Source organism: Xiphias gladius, chromosome 14, assembly GCF_016859285.1.
Source record: "Xiphias gladius isolate SHS-SW01 ecotype Sanya breed wild chromosome 14, ASM1685928v1, whole genome shotgun sequence".
In the NCBI taxonomy this organism is placed as follows: domain Eukaryota; kingdom Metazoa; phylum Chordata; class Actinopteri; order Istiophoriformes; family Xiphiidae; genus Xiphias; species Xiphias gladius.
In genome coordinates, this window is record NC_053413.1 from 15,093,770 (window position 1) to 15,116,948 (window position 23,179).

General features: G+C 41.2%; 1 protein-coding gene and 3 non-coding genes across 8 annotated transcripts; 2 read left to right on the forward strand and 2 right to left on the reverse strand.

The window, feature by feature from the left end:
* Window positions 1–281: 281 nt before the first annotated feature.
* Window positions 282–20,107, reverse strand: gigyf2 (GRB10 interacting GYF protein 2). Of its 5 annotated transcripts, none has more exons than XM_040143479.1 (29): window positions 19,447–19,957; window positions 17,572–17,623; window positions 17,225–17,381; window positions 16,946–17,041; window positions 15,333–15,441; window positions 13,496–13,601; window positions 13,305–13,345; window positions 13,168–13,200; window positions 12,819–12,995; window positions 10,905–11,116; window positions 10,558–10,708; window positions 9,800–10,051; window positions 9,514–9,686; window positions 9,045–9,201; window positions 8,768–8,934; window positions 7,998–8,092; window positions 7,374–7,502; window positions 7,082–7,212; window positions 6,858–6,958; window positions 5,972–6,112; window positions 5,698–5,856; window positions 5,353–5,607; window positions 5,148–5,270; window positions 4,633–4,926; window positions 3,669–3,871; window positions 3,386–3,537; window positions 3,085–3,278; window positions 1,523–1,664; window positions 282–1,424 (listed from the first exon to the last, which is right to left on the reverse strand). In XM_040143479.1, the coding sequence occupies exons 2-29, from the start codon at window positions 17,607–17,609 to the stop codon at window positions 1,357–1,359; spliced, it is 4,056 nt and encodes a 1,351-aa protein (XP_039999413.1). In that variant the 5' UTR covers window positions 17,610–17,623; window positions 19,447–19,957; the 3' UTR covers window positions 282–1,356. The 5 variants fall into 5 exon arrangements, with proteins under 5 accessions (XP_039999413.1, XP_039999414.1, XP_039999415.1 ...); XM_040143480.1 differs by lacking the exon at window positions 19,447–19,957 and adding an exon at window positions 19,068–19,234; XM_040143481.1 differs by lacking the exon at window positions 19,447–19,957 and adding an exon at window positions 18,648–18,902.
* Window positions 20,108–22,411: 2,304 nt separating this feature from the next.
* trnap-agg lies at window positions 22,412–22,483 on the forward strand. The gene has a single exon. It is a non-coding gene; the product is annotated as a tRNA-Pro (tRNA).
* A 287-nt stretch (window positions 22,484–22,770) lies between these two features.
* trnaw-cca lies at window positions 22,771–22,842 on the reverse strand. Its single transcript has one exon. It is a non-coding gene; the product is annotated as a tRNA-Trp (tRNA).
* A 248-nt stretch (window positions 22,843–23,090) lies between these two features.
* On the forward strand, window positions 23,091–23,164 carry trnai-aau. Its single transcript has one exon. It is a non-coding gene; the product is annotated as a tRNA-Ile (tRNA).
* Window positions 23,165–23,179: the final 15 nt, after the last annotated feature.

Here is a 23,179-nt window from a genome sequence, read left to right on the forward strand (position 1 = left end):
ATATGCACTACAACAAGAGTGGTGAATGGATGAGCTTTTACTTCCTGAAAAGTCGTCGGAGTTGTATTTTAGTGGGACAACATATTGCTCAAGTTTAATGGGTGGTTTCAAGTTTGATCACCAATCTCATCCCTTGTGTGGGAAATGTGTTTTGCATGGCACAAACTTTCAACACATATTGGGGGGGGGTTGGTAACAGTCAGCAGAATGTAGAGACAGATTAACGGGAAAAAGGCACGTGATGCAATTAATCATTTTCAATTTTGAAACCAAATTCTCACACTTTGAGGTATTTAAAACGCTCTCCAGTTTAATCACATTAGTAATCCTGATACCTGGCTTCACTCTCGTGTTCTCTTTATCACCTGGTAATTAATTTCCATTTATACGTTTCCAACTCATAACAGGATCTCTGTAAGATGTGATTTACTGTAGTGTGACCGCTTGAATGCAGGTGGATCCAATGAATTTTGCACATTGGTGTTTTTTCTGAATGGTTCTGACACAGGTGTGAACAGCCCACACATCAGACTGTTTTATTATTTCATACCGCAATAAAAAAGTATGACTCCAGCAGATCATTTTCATATATTATAATACAGATGCAGAATTGAAAGTTTATTCTTTAAACAGCCTAGTATTTTACAAGAAATAGATAACTACTTGGAACTTTTGAACATGTCCTTAAAACAGGACATAAGTGGGCACGAATCCTTGGGCTCTACTTTGCCGACATTATCCATGAACACCCAGCAGAAAACAGGGAGGGGGCAAGAGAAAGGGGAGGGGGTTAAGGTGTAAGGGAAAACTTTCAATAAATAAAACAAAAACAATGGATATAATCTCTCTAACCTTCCCCATAATACCCCCACAACCCCACCCACATATCCACACTTTAAAAAAAAAAAAAAAAAAATCCCATATGATTGAGGCCAAATTTGAAATTTGTCATCACGGTGAACTTGTACAACAGGACATGATTTGAGGCTGAGCAGTAGATGCTGAACAGACCTCAACGTCTCTGCAGACTCACTCTAGGAACTTGAGTTCATTTGGTGATCGCTCTCAAGGTCGGTTGGATGTTCCACTGGCCAGTTTGCTCCAGTCCATTTCTCTCAAGGGTTTATGTCAGATTATAGGTCTGTAAGCAACGGGAAAACACACCCTGCCTCGGAGATCCCAGTTTGTTCACAACTTAGAATTTATGGGAGAAAACCAGAGTTTGTCTGATAAATGGGAAACTGAAAATAAACGGTGAAAGTCGAGGAAGCAGTCGGGGGCCGGGGCAGGAGTTTGGGTAAAACAGCTGCTGTTCAAATCGGATACAGTCAGTGGGGTTTGCTTGGCTGCAGTCCCTTAAAAGTCCTCCAAAGTCTCAATCTCTCCCATATTCAATCTCTCAGATGACGCATTCACAGAAAAACCTGAAAGGCAAAAAGATCCAATTAGCAGATGCGATATAAAAAGCAGCGACATCTCACTAAAGATCTTCCGGATTTAGCAGATGGGCGTTTGCTCTTACCTAAAAGGCTGGGGTCTGCGCGGACCATCTTCTGCTTCTTTTTCTTCTTCCCTGAGGTGACGGTCTCGAAACGCTGCTGCTGGCCACTCATATGGTTGGACTGGTAGAGCGACGTAGATCCTGTTCCACCCCATACAGAATCCTTGGCAAGAGAGAAATGTGGATTTAAAAGCCATTCTGTGAAGTTCTGGTCTTTGGCATTGGAATGTTAATTTTGATGAATTCAGAACCAATTTAAAATGTCGTCGATGTCATGATGTGGGGACAATGGATCCAGAACCAACACTGATGTTTTACAAATCACTTTTTCTTGACTGAACGTAGCCAGAACGCAGTTCATGATTTTTCAAAGTTATGTTGAGAGTGATTTTCTGGTACAATGAAATGCAAACATGACATGTAAGCCAATGACAAAAAATATCTACACAACAGTTAAAAGGGAATCAGCTGTAACATTCAATTAGGGCTGCAACTCACGATCATTTTCATTATCTATTACTCTAGTGATTATTTTATAGATTAATTGTTTATAACAGGTCAGGTCAATAGTGAAAAATGGGCATCACAAGGTCCCACAGAACAAGGAGACGCCTTCAAATTACTTGCTTTGTGCGACTGAAAGTCCGAAACCTTAAAAAAAAAAAAAAAAAAAACTAATCTCGCTTATGATATAACTTAAACAACTGATTATCAAAAATAGATGCCGACTATTTTTCTAACCGTCGACTAATCACTGCAGTTCTGCATTCAATTTCTCAAAACATGTATTTTAGTGTGTTTTAAGTGCAGCAGTTGTATGTGGCTTTGTACAAATTTCTAGGAACCACTACTGGCAAGTAACTTTGCCAATAAAGGGTGTTTAGACAAGTTAAAATACTTTCCCAGCAGGAAGAAGATGTCCTCAATGCGGAGATTCTTAAAATTCGATGAATCAAAGTGCCTCTTGTGCCAAACAAAAGGAAAGTGTTGATGTTTGGAGAGAGGTAAAGTTGGGGCCCAGTCAGTCTGAATACTGAGGATAAAGACAATTGCTGCCCTCAAAAGTTACGGTGCAGACACCGAGTATGGGAAATCGGAATGCAATCCTCCTAGCAGACACTTGATTTCAATTTTGACACATGGGAAAAGAAAAAGTCAAGTTAATGTTTTAAAAGTATATGATATGTAGCTTTAGCAGTCAGACCAGTTATGCAAGTAGCTCACACGGACATATTTTCTTCACTCTCATGAGGAAGCAAGGAATAAGCAGTGAAATGACTTCTTTTGGGGCTGATCCAAAGGAGTGGCCCAAGATAGATTCACACCAGAAACGTAAATAACAGTAGAGATCATGGTGTATGACAGCATTGGTTACGTCAGATGACTTGCTCTGACTGGTTTTAACATGCCAGGCAGAAATAAACCAGAGCGAAAACTATTTCAGGGGCGCAAAAGGGGCAGATTTCTCTCTTTCTGATCACATTACAGGACTCACGTGGCTTTACAAGGCAAAATGGGACCAAAACATTTGGTACCCATATGCTGAGCCTTTAAATAACTGGTACCATTTCAGTCTTGCTCACCTGCTGCTGTTTGAGGACTTGCTGTTGGTTTTGCGGTGCCTGTTTCTGTTGGTTAGCGTTCTGTTTGGCACGACGTTCCAGGAACTGTTTGGCAAAGTCCTTGGCCTCGGGAGTGTCCCCCAGATAGGCCCTGATGTAGTCGTGCACCTCGTATGGAGAGTCCACTTCTTTCAGGAAGGAAGCAAATGTAGGAACTGGCAGGGAAACAGATGGGAGAATATTTCTGAGTTTGGCTTCTAGAAATAGTCCATCAATAGTTGTGGGTGGAGTGTCTTTGCAAAACATATTTTTAAAGACGTACCATCCAGATTGTTGGCTGTGTTGAGGGTGTGCAGGGTTTGCTCGCACCACTGCATGAAAGTGTCCTGCTGGCTCTTATTGACCCCTTGGAACAACTTTAGCAACTTCTCCTCCTCTTCTACCTTCTTATTGGCTCGCCCACTCAAAGTGTTACTTTGCGTGCATAAACAAATGCAGGAGGAAGACAAAAAGAAGTAATTAAGAGCTGTGAATTACTCATATCCTTCATGTGGTCAATCATGCTTTTCATCAGAGGTTGTGACTAAGACATTCTTAATAAATACCCGAGGTTGGCGTTGCCTTTGTTGTTCTTCTGCATGCTGCCTTTTCTGGGTTGAGGAGGTTGCTGAACAGCCTCCTTCACGGCCTCATCCCAGAAGCCCATGTTAGAGTTGTGGGTGTCACCCCAGATACTGCTGGAGTCAGAGCCCCAGTTAGTGCAGGTGCTGGTGTTGACAGACCCCCACACTGAGTTACTCAGAGATGTCTGTGAAGAAAGCGAGACACTATTATTGGCATAACACTTGTTTCTAGGGCTGCAAGGGATTCAAGTTACTTTGTTGACTAATAGGTTATTTGGTCCAAAAAGTCAGGTAGTGGTGACAAATGCTCATCACAATTTCATACAGCCCAAGGTGATGTTGTCAAATTGCTTGTTCTGTCCAAATAACAGGTGAAAACCTAAATTTATTCAGCTTATTAAAACATAATACACAGAAAAGCATAAAATCCTCACTACTGAAATGCTGGAACTCGAGAACTCTTTGCCTTTGTGCTTAAAAATGACTCAAGCAATTATTTATTGAAATAGTTTGATTCATTTTCTTTAATTAAATAAGTCTACTTTTTGTTTTAGCTGTTCTTTCCTCAAAGATAACGAAGTTTTTAGAATTAGAGGTGACACAAAAAACAATATGGCCTTGTTGATGTTTTACATGATTGTTTAAATTTCTATAAAAAGATTTTTGAGATAAAACTGTTTAGAGTCAGGAACAAAGCCTATTCTGTCACATCTTCAGGCAACCATTCCTAGGGTTTATAAACTGCCCAGAATAATTGAGCTTTCAAACTGAAATTACATGATAACTCCATTAATCAATATATTTGATATTAACATTGATTTTCCCAATGTCAAAATGTTGCTTGTAGTACTGAATTCACTAAAACTCCACATCCAACTCTGCGGTGCCTCATAACTTTTATCCTCTTTCAGCCAATAAGAAACTTAGCATCATATATCTCACGTACAGTTCTGTTTTGAGGCCGGGTCTGTTGGGTGACAATGGGGTGGTGGTGGTGGTGTTGTTGTGGTTGTTGTTGCTGCTGCTGTTGTTGCTGCTGCTGTTGCTGTTGCTGCTGCTGCTGCTCCTTCCGCTGTTTCATCTGCTGGGCCTCCTCCCTCTGAATCTCCAGCAAGGACTTGGTAACAACAGGCTGTTTGGCCACATTACCCCAACCAGACAGCTTGGCATGAGGCTGCTGAGCCTGTTGTAAGGCTTGCTGCTGCTGCAGCTTCAGGAGCTCTTGTTGCTGACGTCGCTGCTGTGGGTCGAGGAGGGAAAAGGAGAATCAGGCATGATGGGAAATTAGTTGGTGAAGAGCCATTTGTGTTATGCACAAAATAGCATTTGGTACAATAACAATAAATTAAAAAAATAAAAAAATAAAAACAAACATTGCTTATAACTCAAGATGGGGTACTAAAACGTTGCTGGTGACAGTAAGTCAACTAAACCAATAGGCCTTCTGTTTCCTGTCCTTACCTCCTCCCGCACCTGTCGTTCTCTCTCCTCTTCGAGTTTCTGGATCTCGGCCAGTGAAAGGGCATTCTGAGTCTGGTTTATAGCGTTTGCCGACTGCTGGCCCCACTTTGAAGAGGATGGAAGCTACAAAACAGGGCAAAAGCTTTTGTCAACGTCAAAAACATTTTATCTTGTCATTTTTTGCTAACTAATCCTGCGTCCCTACCTTCATTTGTGCAAGCTGCTGCTGCTGCTGCTGCTGCTGCTGTTGAAGTCTCCTGAGGGCCTCTTGTTGCTGCTGCCTCTGTCTTTGCAGCTCCTGTTGTCTTTGGGCCTCTTGCTCTCTCCTTTTTTGCTCCTCCTGTTGCTGTTGGGCAAGAGCAGCTGCCGCTGCAGCAGCAGCTGCCTCTTCCTCCGCTCGCTTCTCCTCCTCACGCCTCCTCAATGCTTCCAGTTCCTCCTGCTTTCTGCGCTCGTCTTCCTGGTGAGGTAAACAACATTGCAAATTAAGGAGACATTTCACAAGTCCAGAAAGGACCTTATGGTATAGGCCATGTTTTCGTTAGCTTACTTGTTTGCGAAGGAACTCTTCCCGTTTCCTTCTCTCCTCCTCTTCCCTTCGCCTCTCCTCTAATCTTCTGAGAGCTTCCTCCTGTGCCAGTCTCTCCTCTTCTTCTTTTTGCCTGCGCTGTGCCTCTTCTTGCTCTCGCTGCCGCCTCAAAGCCTCCTCCTAAAGATTTACCACATTGGGTCAGTCTCGGTGCCATCAAAGAAAAGTCATTCACAACAGAACAGTAGCTCAAAGCATTAAAGTGCTTCAGACTGATACTGTTCAAATGCCCGACCTGTTTTTGCCGTGCCAGCTCCTCTTCTTCCAAGCGTTTGCGTTCCTCTTCCTGTCGAGCCCTCAGGGCCTCCTCCAAACGTTTCCTTTCCTCTTCCTCCCTTTTGGCTCTCATTTCTGCCTCACGCCTCTCCAGCTCCAACTGTTGGATGATGATAATAAAAATAAACTCATGATATATCTATGGAGATGGAAAACTTCAAGCACATTTCTGATATTTATCCTAAGTCTTAAAAGTTATTCTGTTCTAAAATCAAAATCTGTGTTAAAGGGAGACCCGGCATGGCAGGACAGACGCCGATGCTGTTGTGCTACATGTCACGCCCCTTATTTTGTAATGCCAGTATGTTGTCTAAAAATCAGACACTGGGGCACAATTATGCTGGCTTCGTATCCAAACAAAGGTGCATGGGCTTCCTGATGGTTCGCCCCAACAGGCTGAAGATGACGAGGCCTGCAGTGAATCTTCTTTCCGCCAGACTAGGCATGGGTTAGTGCATTGCTGCCTCCCACTGGTGTAGTTCTGTCACTGTCACTTTAGATCTGTGAGGGCTCTACCAGTCAGCCCGGTATATTCAAAATCCATACCAGTGTACTTTCTACACTGTTTAGTATTGAAAGTACAAAGTAAAAAAGCAAAGTAAAAAGTACAAAAGTAAAATCAATTTCATCCTACCAATCTGTTGACATATCAGAGCACAATTTACTTCTAAATCTAATTTAAATTTTTACAGGACTTGCTAATTCCCCTTCTGCTTTTCACTGTTTTATTAGAATCTATGCCATTTTGTGATATATCTATTTGTTATAATAATTAAAATATAATAAGCTGAACTTGGTTCCACAAAGACAAAGAAAACAGAATAATAAGCAGAAATACTGCTTACCTTTGCAGCCTTTGACTTTTCTAACTGTTGCATTTGCTCAATGGTTGGAGCCTGTGCCATGGAATCTATGGGTAAATCCCACACACTGCTGCCATCCCACGCTGTTGAGAGTGATAGAATATGATGCATTACACCTGCTATAACATGAAAGGTTTTTTTTTTTCTCTTGGTCTCGTGATTCAAAAAGAGACAAACACTGCAGGACACTGAAGGTTGAAACTCACTGCTTGGAGCAGCTTGTCCGAGGTTTGGTGTGCAGGAAGCCTGAGAGGACGGGTTCTGCATTTCCCACACAGAACCAGAGTCTGGTACAGACAGGGACCGGGTAACAGGAGGTAGGAGGCTCTCAGACGCTCTACAATAACATGAGCAAATAAACATATTGATAAATACGATGCTCCCTTTATGTAAATGCAAGGTAAGATTTCTAAACACAAAGCACCTAAATCAACACAGGTTGACGTAGATTTACAGGTAGGGCTGACATATCTGTGCAACAATATGAATGTTATCAACCTTATCTTGAGTGTCTGGTATTGCTGTAGAAGCAGGTTGATCTGCTGTTGGTGCTGCTGCTGCTGCTGAAGAGGAGCTGAGCTAAGAGCTGCAGCTTTCTGCTGGGCCAGGGCCTGAGCATACTGCTGCCTGAACGGTGGAAGACAAGTGGATAAGAGAAATTAGAGAAAAAGAGGAAAGGGAAAATTAAGTTTTCATGAATATCAATGGATAAATTATTAACACTCTATATTAGACAGTTAAATCCCATCCTACCAATATATGTGATTTAACTTTTAGTGTATATTTGTAAGTATTAAACTAGAAGTGGGGGAGGATAATTTTGATTCTGAGGTCCAACATTTACTCAACATATCACAGTAACCGTTCCAGGAGGTTAGGCAATGTATACATGTTTTTATTTGGATATTTCTATCCTGACATAAGATTAATCAACTGCCAATTAAAAGTGGACTCCACCTATTTTACACACCAAAGTCTGTTTACAGGTCTTGCAAAGTACTACTGCATATGGGAAAATGTTTTATAAATCCCTTTGTTGCTCCAGATGGAGATGTGTGAAATCTGATAAATTGCCTCAAGTAATGTCGCTTCATAAAAGTTTCAGATTCCGGACTGGCGTACCTGAGGAGGTATTGATATTGGAGCTGCTGTAACTGGTAAAGGTTGAGAGCAGTGAGCTCCTGCTGCCTCTTCAACCTCTCTTGATCACCATCACCCTGCATCACATCAAGAGATACAGAGTCAGAATAAATCATAACAGTCAAACACACAAAAGATAGCTACAAACATATTATGTTAAGCAAAGGGGGGGCTAATGGCAGCTTTGCAAAAAGAGCCTGGACCTCAACAATACTGTTAACTCAGTCTCTGAGCATTGTAACAGAACTTGAGCAACATCTAGTTTTATACAGTTAATACTGATGCCTCCAAACTGAATTGAACTGGCAGCTTCAAGGAGGTGAGTACTTGTAATAAATAATATTATATAGTACTTTAAATAATTGATCGTTTTTTCACATCCCAACTGCTGATACTTGCTCCAGATGCTGGCTTTCAGACATTCATACATTCACTTGGTTGCTTCAGGTCACTTTTCATAACATATTTAATATCAAGATAGGAACTGCCACATATTTAACATGATATTGATGATGACTTGGGAAGAGGGGAAAAAAAATGCAAACTCCATATAATCAATCACGTAGAGAGAAGGAGGTTTTTGAAACACTGAACAACTGATACATGAAGGATTCCCCTGATACATCTTACTGATAAAAAGAGTGGATTACGAGTCCACCTACAGGTCACGGCTAGTACTGGCAACTAGTGCTGATTTAAAAGGAAACCACTGGATATAAGAAATGAAGCAGGTACATTTTTAGAATAGGTACCTGTAGAGGTGGAGGTGCAGGGCCTGGAGTGAACGGTACCCTCCCCCACATCTTCATGATCTCTCCCAGTGGTTGAAATACTTCGTCACAACCTCTTTTGACTAACAGAGACACTGTGAAGTAACCAGCCTGAAACCACTCAGTCATCTCCTGGTTACTGAATGGACCTGAAGGAGCACAGAGAGGGCATAGGAGATTCAAAGGAAAAAGGAGCAGTTTCCAAAAATAAATGTATATAAATCGCATTTTGAGCACATAAAATCTCTTCAAGTCTCACCCTGTATCTCCCCCTGGGGGTCTTTGTAGAACCACTTGAGAGCAGCTTCATGGGTAAGCGGCAGGCCTGCAGGCTTGGGTTTCTCTGAAGTCTTTGCTGCAAGTCTGTCATCATCCACCACGCCATCCTGTAGGTACGCTACCATCTTTTCTGCCTCCTGGAGAGAAATTTTAAAAAGCTTATACATTTTCTTAACCCTGTTTAAATCAACACAACCTAAAATAACATGGCCGATTAATCAAATTAATTGATTGTTGGGGTTTTAGTGGACAGAAAATTTTTGACAACTTGTTTTATGGTCTTTTAAGGAAAATTATCCATTAACCATTTACTGGAAAAGGGTGGTCACTTCTCTGGTATCATAATATTCACAATATTATAACTTAGGACTGTTGGTGGAATTGTGGTTGAGGACACCAGCCCTACAGCCTACTGACAAGAGTTTCATGTTAAAGGTCTACTAACTTACCTGCTCAAAGTGTTTCAGTCCCTCATCTTCATCTGTGTCATGTGGCACAGTGGTGGGCCTGCCAATAGGTGCCATTATACTAGAGGGGAAAGGCAAAGGATTGTTGGTCGCCACAGGAACCTCCATGGGCTTTTGCTGTGGTAGCTGGATGCTGGGCGATGGAACAGATACTTCTGTACAAAACAGGAAATGAAAATAGCAGATATTAGTGGGGATTCATGGCAGGTAGAGCCAAGTGCTAGACAAGTCCCTCTAATTACTCTGAAATGGAAGAACCAAACCCCACCTGCAAGGGTGGTAGAAATGTGGGTCATGGGTAGGGACTCCAGAATGCTGTTAGACATGGGGATGTGCAGGGGAACTTTGCAGGGCTCTGGCGGGAGCTCCAGGGGTGGCTGCCGTTCAGCTGGCCTCTCAGTCTCTTCTGTTCTGCTGGGCTGGCTCGGGGACAAAGACTGGGCAGGGGCCTGAGGCTCTGGGACTGGGGGAGCAACAGGTGGAGCAACAGGTGGAGCCTCCTCCGACACTCTGGCCAACTCTAAAAAAAGAAAGAAACAAAGAAACAAACAAAAAACAATATTAAAGTAATGAGATGGGATCATAACCAATATTAAAAGTCTTTCTTGATGAAAAAATGCTGTGACTTTTGCAATCCCATTTCATTAATGACTTAAATGTCATTGTATACCAAGACGATTTGGACCAGTATAATCACAGTATGAAATTTTCATACCATCACTTGAAGTCAGGTGTTAAGACACCAGAATGGCATAGTTCATAGTGAAAATACCATTCAGCTAGAGGACTATGCTTGAAATCCCAGCATCAGTAAGCTTAGGTTTCCCTGAATAAAACAAAACAGCAAACAGCCTCAGTGGTGTTTTCCCGTAGCCCAACTAAAATTTCTGGTGATGATGCATCCTATGTTAAATTAAAAAAAAGTGTTTCCAAAGTCCATTTGATTTCAAATCCAAGCCCGTCAATGCTATTAAAAATTGATTAAAAACATTTATTTAAAAAAAAAAAAAAATCCAATTGACTGACCTTTCCGGTCAGCCTCTCTCTTGAGCTCTGTTTCTGTTTCTTTGGTCTCCTTGGGCTGACTGTCCTCCTCCTCCTCCAGGCCCTCTTCACATTCTTCCAGGGGCTTGAAGTCGAGCTCTGCCTCTTCCAGGATTGGCTCCTTGGAGGCTTTCTGGTCACACAACAGAGAACGCAATTACAGAAAAATCTGACAATAGTATCATCCCATGAAGCTTTCGGTTTTAGTAGGCAAGGGAATTATTTGCTCCATAATATCTAGTGAAAACGAGCCAATTTATATAAATAAATGGCACATCAATTCTTCATTTCATTGATTTAGTCAAAACTCTCCTCGGGTCTCCCCTTACCTTGAGAGAGAGAAAGGCCCCTGATGAGTCGAAGGTGCCCGCCTCCTCGTCTGCATCCTCCAGACACCATTCTGGCAGGCTGTCCCTCTCATCTTCCAGGCTGCCGCTGCCGGACCGTGGCCTCCTGTATCCACGCTCGTCTTCTCTTGCATCAAACGGGAAACGGCGACGCTGGTCTGGGTGTTCCCGCCACCCTGCTGACCGAGGCCCATCTGGAGAAAATAGGAAAACAGTTAAGATTGTATAACCAATCAATCTCATGATATAGAGTTAGGTATATGAGTATTTGGACAGTGACACAATTTTCAAGGGGGTTTAACAAAAATATTACATTAATCGTTTGGGAAATAGTCATTTTTATACAGAGTCCCTCATTTTCAGGGGCAAACTATCGTAATTATAAATAAGGGATTACTTTTAATATTTGGATGAAAAGCCTTTGCAGGCAAGACTACCTGAAGTCTGGAACCCATGGATATCACCAAATGCTGAGTTTCCTCCCTTGAGTTACTTTGCCAGGCCTTTAATGCAGCCGCCTTCAGTTGCTGCTTGTTTGTGGGTTTTTCTTGGGTTGCTTCCACAGAATGTTTAGGGTCATCATCCATCTGTACTGTGAAGCATCGTCCATCAGTTTTGCAGCATTTGGCTGAATCTGAGCAGGTGGTATAGCCCTATATACACTTCAGAATTCATCCTGCTACTTCTATCAGCAGTCACATGATCAATCAACACCGGTGACCAAGTTCCATTGGCAGCCATACATGCTCATGCCACAAAAATGCCTCCACCATGTTTGACAGATGATGTAGTATGCTTTGGATTGTGAGCCATTCCTTTCCTTCTCCATACTCTTCTCTTCCAGTCATTCTGGTTCAAGTTTATCTTGGATTCATCTGTCCAAAGCATCCTGTTCCTGAACTGGGCAGGCTTTTTTTTTTTTTTTTTTAAAGAAATTTTCTGGCAAAGTCCAATCTGGCCTTTCTGTTCTTGAGCGTTACCAATGGTTTGCATCTTGTGGTAAACCCTCTGTGTTTACATATCTCCTCGAGAGTGTTCTTGACCTGACTAGATGTCGTGAAGGGTTTTTCTTCACCAAGGAAGGAATTATGTGATCATCCACTTTAGTTTTCTTCTGTGTTCTTTCTGGGCTTTTGGTGTTGCTGATCTTGCAAGTGCATCCCTTCTTCTAAAGAATGTACCAAATTGTTGATTCGGCCACTCCTAAAGTTTCTGGCATCTGTTTGATAGGGCCTAATAATTTCCATGAACAGCTACCAAATGCAAATTCAACATCTGGAATCAACTCCAGGCCTTTTATCTGCTTCATTTTTCATGAAATAATGAGGGAACAGGCCACACCTGGCCATGAAGCTGATGTCAACTGTGTAATTACTTCTGAGCCTCTGAAAATGAAGGACTATTTATAAAAGTATCTGTAATTCTTAAACGGGTTATGCAATATTTTTGTTAAACCCCTTAAATTAAAGCTGAAAGACTACACTTCAATCACGTCACATGCTTCGTTTCCAATCCATCGTGGTGGTGTACAGAGGCAAAATTACGAAAATTGTGTCATTGTCTAAATTCTTGTGTATCTTCATTAAGATACTCCCTCTTACATAAAAGAATGTTTCCTTAATGGGTGCCTGTTATATGTCATAATATTTTGATAGCCACAAACCCGAAAGACAATGCGGAGCTGGAGAATACCTCTTAATTCAAGTTGGTCGTATGGTAATATTTCTATTGTCCTGTGTGCTACAACAAAAAAAAATTAACCCCACAACAGTTTATAGGCTGTGACAGACAAATGTACCATATACTGAAACAGGCCATGACACAAACATGGCAGTACATCACAAATACATTTATCAAAGATAAATGTATCAGTAATGTGGTCAGTGCAGTGCCCACCTGGGCTCGGGGGGCACCACCGGTCACTGTCCCGTCGAGACCCTGCCAGTCGCCAGCCCCCCTCATCATCCTCACCATTCTGATCATCACGAGAAGTACGCCAGTTCTCACTCTCTGAGCGCGTGAAGTCGTGCTTCCTCGGTAGGCCTGTCCCGCCATCCTCGTAGTTTCCTCGGACTGCAAAGAGGGGAAAAAACGCAGCGGTCATCACCCCATTTATAAAAGCGACATTTAATTCAGATCAGCAAACTCACTTAATGCTGTCCATCAATTAAAACAAAAATTGTCATTTGTCCAATTAAAACTAAAAAAATTGGACTTCCTATTGTCAATAATTAAACAAACTTACTGTGATTCATCTGAAAATGCCCTGGAGCAGCATCTGTCAGGTTTCACAGAGAGGAACAAGTAGTAGTAGTAAGCCAGTGCATTTGCCAATGAGTACACCATGTACTGATTATTTTTGCAACAAAATTTAACACCAACCTGGGTCTTTTCGACCTGGCTTTTCAAACCTTCTATCTCCCCTGGTGAGGAAAAATAAAACACCCGTTATGCAAAGTCAAGACTAAAAAGATGTTTAACTACTGTCTAGAAAAAACTCATATCTGTACATGGTCAAAACAAGGCCAGATTTTTACAACAAAATTTGACACCACAAATGGGTCTTTCAATACCTTTCTTCCCAGCTCTGCGAGCGATGCATCTCCCTCCCTCCACGACCAAAACCTTCTACATCATCAAAACTTCTTTGGTAAAACCCTCCATCTCCTCTCCCCCGGCCTGAAAGCAATCACAGGTTGAAGCGACCTACTATGACCCAATAAGATCTAGTTGCTCATGGGTAGGATATTGAACATTATGATCACAGGACCACATGTGTTTCAAACATTGGCAGTGTTAAACAAAAAATCTGAGACAACAGATGATCAGAAAGTCTTTACCCACCTTCTGTAACTAGGAGTCATGACTGCTTAGGTAAGTAAATTGGCTGCATTTTAAATTGTAGTTTAACTGGTAAATGGTAAAAGTATAACTGAACTACCCTTATCCATCTCACATAAATTCCTGAATCATGATGCTGTACTCTCCCATTCCCTTCTCATCTAGAAGATGTACAACAAACCAACATTTGTGGTTTTTAATTCATGTTTTTCTTCATGATTAGACAATATCTGTTAACAGTGATAATGCAGTCTGACTGTAATATACTCTGTTCTTCTCATTCTCTTAAGAGTCAGTTGACAAACAACGATATTATGCACTACTGTCAACATCTGATTTCTTGTAACTGTGAGTACTTCTTGTTTATAATACAATTTTTCTTAAACATGGTGTCTTAACAAACCTTCACTTTAGGTAGTTCAGAAAAAGTTCAATGAATGACCTGACTGTCCAACACTGGTCAGACAATGTGTGTTCATTTGAAGCATCCCGAAAGCTGCATATAGATGTTAAGAGCTGCTTCTGATAAAAATTTGAACTCTACCCAAAGTCTGGACCTAAAGGCAGGTGTGTGAACTTGGGCTTTGTGGAACTGAGGAGTCAACAGTACAGAGAACAGGACCTTAGGCAGTGAAGCAATACGAGTTTAAATGAATAGGTTACATGTTCTGCTCTCTTTATGCTGTATGCTCAATATCAAAAAGGTAACACCCCTCCCAAAAAGAAAAAAGATTTCAGTGCACCACTTGATGAATGAAATGGCCAGAAGGCATCCATTTTGATGGTTGTACTAAGCTTCGTCATTAAGGGGAATGACTTTGCAAGATCATGATCCAACACTTCAGATTTGATCCGTACGTTATAGACTACGGTTTTAGTAATTTCCATTTATAATGATTTAAATTTGAGTGGCTTTTGACCTGTTACTTTCCCATAACTGTAACTTTAAAGTTTGGTTAAAGATAGCTGTTTTTTAATGGCTAATTTAGCCTGGCTAGTAGTTGCTAGCATGCCTGAAAAAATCTGAACAAGACTCTGCAGTGACAAACAGGAAAGATGCTTATCTTAAAGAACACAAGGTTTATTTATCTTCTGCAGCAGAAAGCAAAACACAAAAAAATGGACCCAATCGACAAATATATATTGAGCTCCTCTAAACATTTAGGGATGAGTTACAGTTACGGAAACACTCTAAACACTAAACTACAGTATACAGCTTTAACTGATCGGAGGATGTATACAGGTGTCCGAGTTGGTTCATGAAAATAGTGCTGCGATTTCAAACAGTGTTTTCCACGTTTAAGGCACATCAAGTATGAGTTCAAGCAGCTGGGTTCAAAGTATGCTGAGTAACCGCAACACCTACCGAGTGCTAATATTACATCCCTTGTCTCAAGCTGTGGCCAAATTGGTGGGATTCTTCAAAGGCACCTTAACCATCTGCAGTTGTGACTCTTAAACTGCATAGACAGAACATCTAAATAGCTAAAATAGGCCGATTTCAAATGAAATGCACCTTAATGCTTCCACAGCATAAACATCCATGTATGATCTTAGTTAAATTCTTACCTCTACCCCTTGAGGTACTTCGGCCTCTTGGTGCGCCTGCTATCGGACCGCCTCCTCGGCCTGTCAGCCGAAGTACAGCTGCACTGTTTACAGACATGGAAAAATTTCTCTGCAAATACAAACAGGGGGAGGGGAGCAAGGGGAACAAACAGCCAGCTCTCAGCTTTCTTCTTGGCACCTGTTCTGTATTTGGTAGCCTAATTAACAAAAGTAATATACAGTGCAATCAGAAAATATTCAGACCCCTTCACTGTTTTCACATTTTGTTATGTTGCAGCCTTATGCTAAAATCATTTAAATATTTTTTTCCCCCTCATCAATCTGCATTCAATACCCCATAATGACAAATCAAAAACAAAATTTTAGAAATGTTGACCAATTTTATTTAAAAAGGAAAAACTGAAATATCACAGAGACAAAGTATTCAGACCATTTACTCATTACTTCGTCGTAGCTCCTTTGGGATCGATTACAGCCTCTAGTCTTCAAGCTTTGCACACCTGGATTTGGGGATTTTCTGACATTTTTCTCTGCACATCCTCTCAAGCTCTGTCAGGTTGGATGGGGACCGTCGGTGGATAGCCATTTTCAGGTCTTTCCAGAGATGTTCGATTGTGTGGGCCAGTCAAGGACATTCACAGAGTCGTCCTTAAGCCACTCCTGCGTTGTCTGCGTTGTGTGCTTAGGGTCATTCTCCTGTTAGAAAGTGAACCTGAAACTCAGTCTGAGGTCCGGCGCGCTCTGGACCAGGTTTTCATTAAGGATATCTCTGTACTTTGCTATACTTAGCTTTCCCTAAACCCTGACCAGTCTCCCTGTTCCTGCTGCTGAACAACACTCCCACAGTATGTTGCTGCCACCACCATGCTTCACAACTAGAATGGTATTGGGTAGGTGATGAGTGGTGCCTGGTTTCCTCCAGACATGATGCTTAGAACTGAGACCAAACAGTCTTGGCCTTCAGATCTTGGTTTCATCAGACAAGAGAATCTTGTTTCTCCCAGTGTGAGAGTCTTTTAGATGCTTTCATGTGTCTTTCACAGAGGAGAGGCTTCTGTCTGGCCACTCTGCCATAAAGCCCAGATTAGTGGAGTGCTGCAGTGATGGTTATCCTTCTGTAAATTTGTCCTATCTTCAGATAGGATCTCTGGAGCTCTGCAGACAGTTTCCCCGACCTCGTGGCTTCGTTTATGCTCAGATATCTGTCTTTCCAAATCATGTCCGATCAACTGAATTTACCCCAGGTGGACTCCAATCAAGGTGTAGAAACATCGCAAAGATGATCAAGAGAAATGGGAGGAACCTGAGCAAAATTTCAAGTGTCATAGCAAAGGCTCTGAATACTAATGTCGATGTAAGATTTGAGCTTTTCCTTTTAAGTGAATTTGCAAAAGATTTCCAAAATTCTGTTTTTGCTTTGTCATTATGGCGTATTGAATGTAGATTGAGGAGGGAAAAAAATAATTCAAACGATTTTAGCATAAGGCTGCAATATAACAAAATGTGAAAAAAGTGCATGGGTATAACTACTTTTTGAATGCAATGTATATTCCAAGAAATGACAATAAGAAGCCAACTGGCCTGATAAGTCATATTATGACAAGTTCTCCTACCTGTTCCTCTTCTGTAAAAGACACGAGTGCCAGAGGCGGCAAGGGCTCCTCTTGCAATATGGGCAGGAACTCCTTATCATGTAGGTCTATAGGGATCTGGAGGAGAGAAATAAACAATCATAGGCTTCACTGTTAAAATGCACAAGGCTTCTACAGAATGTGTTATAACAAACTAAATGAGGAAGATGTAAATCTAATCTCAGCGGCACCCTCATTTGTATGCAAATCATGCTGACTGCAAGCCTTCAGCAACAGCTAAGATATAGATGTTATACCCACCTTGTTATCCTTTACATAAAGTGCTAACATTTCTTCTCTCCCGTAGCGATAGTCTGCAAGTTTATACTTTGGCAATGCAGGTGAGAGGGGTGGAGAGGCAACAGCACTGCTGCTTCCACCAACACTGCTGCCACCACCTCCAGACAGGGCACGGAGCCTACAGAGAGAGAAATGGTAGTAAGAGCAGAAGGGACAGAGGAAGGACACACAACACCAAATGCTGAGGTGGCATTTGGCATGTCTGAACATGTATGGAAAAGCTGCACTAGGCCTCAAAAGAAAACCAGTTTCACACCCTACAAATCTCTCCCCAAAGACTAATCATGAATTCATGCCAGTTCAATTACCATTCTGGTCCAAAGTTAAGTGTCTGGGTTTCCGCCATTCTTCCTTGAAGTTCTACAAATATGAAAAGGGAGGAAAAGGATTAGAACCACTCAGTAGATATCTTGAAGACATAAATGAAGCATCATCATGTTGTAGTTTTTTTCCCCCAACTTGCACAGAAAAGAAAAATCTTACATACTTATGGTGAGCATTTTACATATCAAATACTTACTAATCTCTCATTAAATGGTCCACGATGGACTATTTTTTTTCAATTGATTAATGGTCTGTACAGGTTCTGAGCATCCAAGTTGACAACTTAAAATGTCTTTTGTCCACCACCAAAGATTATCAATTCAAAAATTATATAAAAAACATAAAACATGCTCACACTTGACAAAGCTGGAAACAGAGATTTTTTTTGCCATTTTTACTTGTTTAAACAACTGCATGGATTAAACAGACATTTAAACTGTTGCAGATTAGTTTTCTTTCGGTTGTCTAATTTATTATTTGACAAGTTGTTTCAACTGTAGTTCAAATAAGGCTGACAGAACAACGAGTTCTATTAACTGTACCCCTTCAAAAATACTTATGTTTTGTTTCAGAAAACTGTTATCATATTGCAACTACTATTTTATATCAGAAAAACTGAGTAATCTCAAATACGTTTGAAATCAATTCATATTTACACAGATATTGTTAACTAACCAATGTAATTAGTTTTACCATACCTTTTTTTTTTTTTTTTTTTTTAAATTTCACTCAGACACTGCATCTACCACAGCACAGAAGTGCCAAATTTAACAGGACAGAATTTGGTAAAACCCTTAAGTTTTTGATACCCGCTTTAATGTTCTCCATCTCTTCAAGATTTACAGCCCATCCCACTAGCAAACACAACCAGTGTACAATTTCAATCTGCTAAAGCTATTTTAAGAAGTTTCCCAGCATGCGAGTAGGGTATGACAGACACCTGTAGTTGACAACAGAGATGGTCTTTACTGCAGCAAATAAAATAATCATACACAAACATGTTATGTCAACAAGATTAGTCGTTAGTTTACGTTAGGTTTCTCCACTGCCAAGACTTTACCTTACACTTTGGATTGAGAGCGAGGATTTATTACATAGCGAGGCTTTCTCAAATATCGGGCACAAAAGGCGACAGCAGACTCACAGTACCACTGACCATATGGAAGTCAGGGTAAGCCACGTGTAAGTTGGTAGTTAAAGCAAACTCAACTGAAGTGGGCAACATTTCTGACAACTCTCCTGCACGCTTCGTACGTTTGCCAGTGCTAAACTAAAGTGAAATCCAAACGCCTGGCTGAGTTTACATAACGTATTAAGTTGTCTGCAACGACTAAAGGAGCCAATGTTCGCCAACTGGTCAATCTGTTCAAAACAACACCACTTTCACGAGTTTTATTAAGACAAATTTACGGTTTTGAAAAGAGGGGTCAGCGGAAAAATGACTGACCACCACGTTCTTGTAAAGTTGTCCGGTTGTTACCTTATGTAAAACGCTGAGTGCAGCGTGTAGTGTTAACGCTGGTAAAAGGAAAGCAGGAGCGCACAGCCACCGCACGGTGGTCAGGCCGACCCATCCTGTAGCTAACGTTGGTTACATTACTGAATCATGCTAAAAGCTGGCTAACATTGCTCTCGCCGAGCCGCTATGGTCACTCGGGAAGGTTAAGTGGAAATCATCCGCGTTTACTAACATTATATTAGCTAATGCAGCAAGCTAACCAGTAAAATAAACAACTAACGCTGACAATTCATGGGGCATTAGTAACTGACATTAGCCAACATATCTCGTAACGGTAGGGTTGACAGTAGGGTTATAGTTATGTTGAAAGGTGGTGACAGAGGTGTAGTTAAAGTGCTACCTGCTACATGCTGGTGCCACACCGGGATATTTTCACCAACCAGCAGAACGACAGCCAACTGTGGTTCTGCCAGCGCGTTAGCTAGCTAGCAGCGTTTTCTCCCAACGTTGCTCATGTATCTGTCGTACGTCAAGGTTTATACGTGTGTTGACAGTAATTTATTCTACCATAAGGGGGGCAAGTCTTGTCAAATAATTTACCTAACAAACGTAACACTGCTCTGGCACAAGTTAATCCCTATCCTAAACACTTACAGCTAGCACGCTAACAGGTTAGCTACCTAGCTACACGCGGCCTTCCGAGCAGCCTGGATCCACAACAAAATTTCCTTGTCAGGCCGTCCCGCACTTCACACGGCCCGGACACGCACACACAGGCACTGGGGCCCGGTGCTACAAGGCCAAGTAAACATGGTGGTTTAACAACAGTCCCAAGCACGACAGCTCGTCAGAATATGACTCTTTGACATGGCACTTCACTTAAATGTACGATTTTTTCCTTTGCTAGTGTATTAAACTTTGGCTGTCTTACCTCTGCTTGTTCTGACAGCACAAGGTTTGTATGCGAGTTGTGTAGCTCTCTCTGGGCTCTCTCTCTCTCTCTTCGTTTTCCACAAGATGGCTGAGTGTTGGTCACATGACAACAGATAAAAACCCGTATGCCGTGGTGAGATTTGCTGACTGATACGTATTCACAGACAACGAGGTGAATATGGCCACTGCATTTATCATTCTCATGTGAGATGCGTCTGCTGTGCACAGTACACGCAAGTCATGTCAGCCGTGCCACATGAAATGCTGTTTGAATAAAACGGGTCTCATTTTATTTTTACACGCATCCAAAGTAGTGATGGGGGGATATGGTACGGGCGTACATACCAGCCCCCACCGCCCTCCCCAGAAGCCAATGTACACAATAATGTAAGCTTCTCGTACACATGTGTTCCCTCTGAATGTGTGTATAAATTCCTCAACACAGAATAATAACTGTATGAGATATTACCATTAAAACACCATTTTGCAATTGTTGAATCATAAGCAAAAAAATTCTTCATGGTCTTCAGAAAGCCTATAAAAGATTGTTTTTTGTTTGTTTGTTTTTGTTTTATTGTTTGTTTTTGGCTAATTATGTGTTCATTGTACAAGTATTTTCTCTATTTGGATTTTTTGCCTCACACAATAATTGATGACATCCTGACTCACCATTTTTTTTTTTTTTTTTGTGTGTTTATGCCTAAATGGAGAATGCTCAGGCCCTGCTGGGGCGCTTTTGTGCTTTCTGTATGGGTTCACTGACAGGTCAATAAGTTAATTATATGTATCTTAAAAACACCTAGAGGGCATAAAGCTGGACAGTGGAAAGTATTGCCACAAGTGCCTAATTAGAGCATATCCATCGTTTCCAATAAAATAGAAATTAGAAGCAGCATTACTCACCGTAATAAGCATTTCTTAATTCACTGATGTCTTATTCTTGCTTTCTAATTTTTGTGTATATAGAACAACGCCATTGATTTTAACCAAACAATATCCCTGATGCAGGACTAGGGTATGACAATCCTACACTGGTACTACTTTCCAAAGGTTTTTGACCGTGCTAAATACATAGGAAGCAGCTATATGTCTTCATGATCTGACTGCGATGCTGTCAAGCACATATGGTTGATGTTTTTGCAGGTGCGTGCGCTATTCTTTACAGCACCTAAACTTGGTAACTTACTTGTTACCAATAAATTAATTCCAGGAGTTTAGGAGTAGCTATACCACAATGTTTAGCCATGGTTCACTGCACCAGTGTAGGTCACAATGTCTACATTGGTGCAATGAACTCTGTGTCACAGAGTTGAGCTCACATTAACAATATGTGTATTTAATGGGAACTTGGATGCACTGTGTACATACACAATGGACAGAGAGTGATAGATAGTGGTGGTCAGTGGAGTCCTGACAGCAAATTGCTGCCCCGTGGGCCCTCTAAGGTACTGTATATGTCGGGCAAAGTCACATCACAGCCACAGCAACCTGCTATAACATTCATATAGCCACACTGCCTCAACATTAGGTTAGTTAGCCTCTGCTAGTAGCTTGCTATTAAAACTAATGCTACCACATTACTGTGTAGTTACTTCAGCATCTTCACGCAGTGTAATGAACTTCCATTTAGGCTTATATTACTCTAGAACTATTGTTAAAGTCTCCATTTACCGGCTATACAAGTAGGCCAATTACTGTAGTAGTACAACTACTGTAATGCAAGTATTGTAGTACCAACCCATGCCCACACACAGCCAGTTATAGCCACCCAGTGAGCCCGCCTGTCCCCACTGCAATCACAGCAAGTGGCCTGGGCTCGACCCTAATTTATGGATTTGGATTCGGATTTGGTATGTGGATTTGCTCATAACGATGGAATATTTAAACATCGAACTAAAAATAAAAAATGAGGGTATGTTTACCAACTACAAGTCCCCTACCAGTTGTCTCTAACAAGCTAACACAACATGCTAATAAGTCGCTAATGCAATTAATTACCAAATTTGTTAACAGTTAAGGCGAGTTAGCTAAATTGGGCTAATTTAAGGGTAACTTTATTGTTACATAGTAAAAACATAACTAATTCAGTAATTAGAAAAACATTTTAAATCATCTGTTAAGAGGAAAATGAACAAATGGGAGCCTGTGCTGCAAAAAAAAAGGTTTTGGTGGCGTTATGGCAGCAACAAGAAAAACCATCATTATCGTAATTTTGTTATCATGTTATATTGTGCGGTCAATGTACAGTGAATCCACATTGTTATGTAATTTATTGCAAAAATTACGGCGGATCCATGGAGACAGTGGAGTCCATGGAATCCATGGAGTTCTGTGTTTATTGTAGGTCTGGGAGCCCCTGCATAATAAAAACATTTTATTTTTAACATTAATTTCTAGGGGTTTCTTCTCGTCTCACACCTTGCCCGACATATGGCTCGTTGGTCTAGGGGTATGATTCTCGCTTAGGGTGCGAGAGGTCCCGGGTTCAAATCCCGGACGAGCCCTGTGCTTCTTTTTTTTCTTCTTCCTGTATACGGTTGTTTCTTCCTTGGTATCGGTCATTGTATTCTTACCCGCGTCTGTCACTACTTGTGTAAAGCGGTTAATATCCTAGTAAAAAGGTTGTATAGCTAATCGTAATGTACATCATTGGCAAAATGGAAATATTTTTTTCTATAGCAAAGAAAAATGGCACATCCATTGCAGAAGAAAACTGAATGTAATATTAGGTAAATCGACTCTGGTAGAATAGACTTTATAAATGCTGTTGAAATGGAAACGGCAAAAAGTATGACCCCGACGTGATTTGAACACGCAACCTTCTGATCTGGAGTCAGACGCGCTACCGTTGCGCCACGAGGTCTGACGTTCCGTAGTGTGGATGGAGTTCATAAAAACCACCTCAACTGTTTATGTATTTACTCAGGAGAGTGCCAGTAATTTGAGGAAAAGAAAGCAAAACACAATAGACATTACAACAGAAGGTCAGTGTTATATTCATTTTTGAGGTATAGATTGGAAAAGCGGAGGCGTCAACATTTTAAATGTGGAAAGAGAGTGGAGCATCTCTTAGAATGAAATTCTAAAATTATTTAGCAGGCATGTACATCTGGCCGGTTAGCTCAGTTGGTTAGAGCGTGGTGCTAATAACGCCAAGGTCGCGGGTTCGATCCCCGTACGGGCCATTGTATTTTTCCAGA

What these genes read in the sequence shown, in the direction of transcription:
- gigyf2 (XM_040143479.1), bottom strand. Translation starts at nt 17,609, where the DNA reads ATGGCGGAAACCCAGACACTTAACTTTGGACCAGAATG. An exon ending in CTGCACCTCCACCTCTACAG is followed by an intron (nt 8,093 to 8,767) that starts GTACCTATTCTA and finishes GATGTGATGCAG; the next exon opens with GGTGATGGTGATCAAGAGAG. An exon ending in AGCTGGCACGGCAAAAACAG is followed by an intron (nt 5,857 to 5,971) that starts GTCGGGCATTTG and finishes GTAAATCTTTAG; the next exon opens with GAGGAGGCTTTGAGGCGGCA.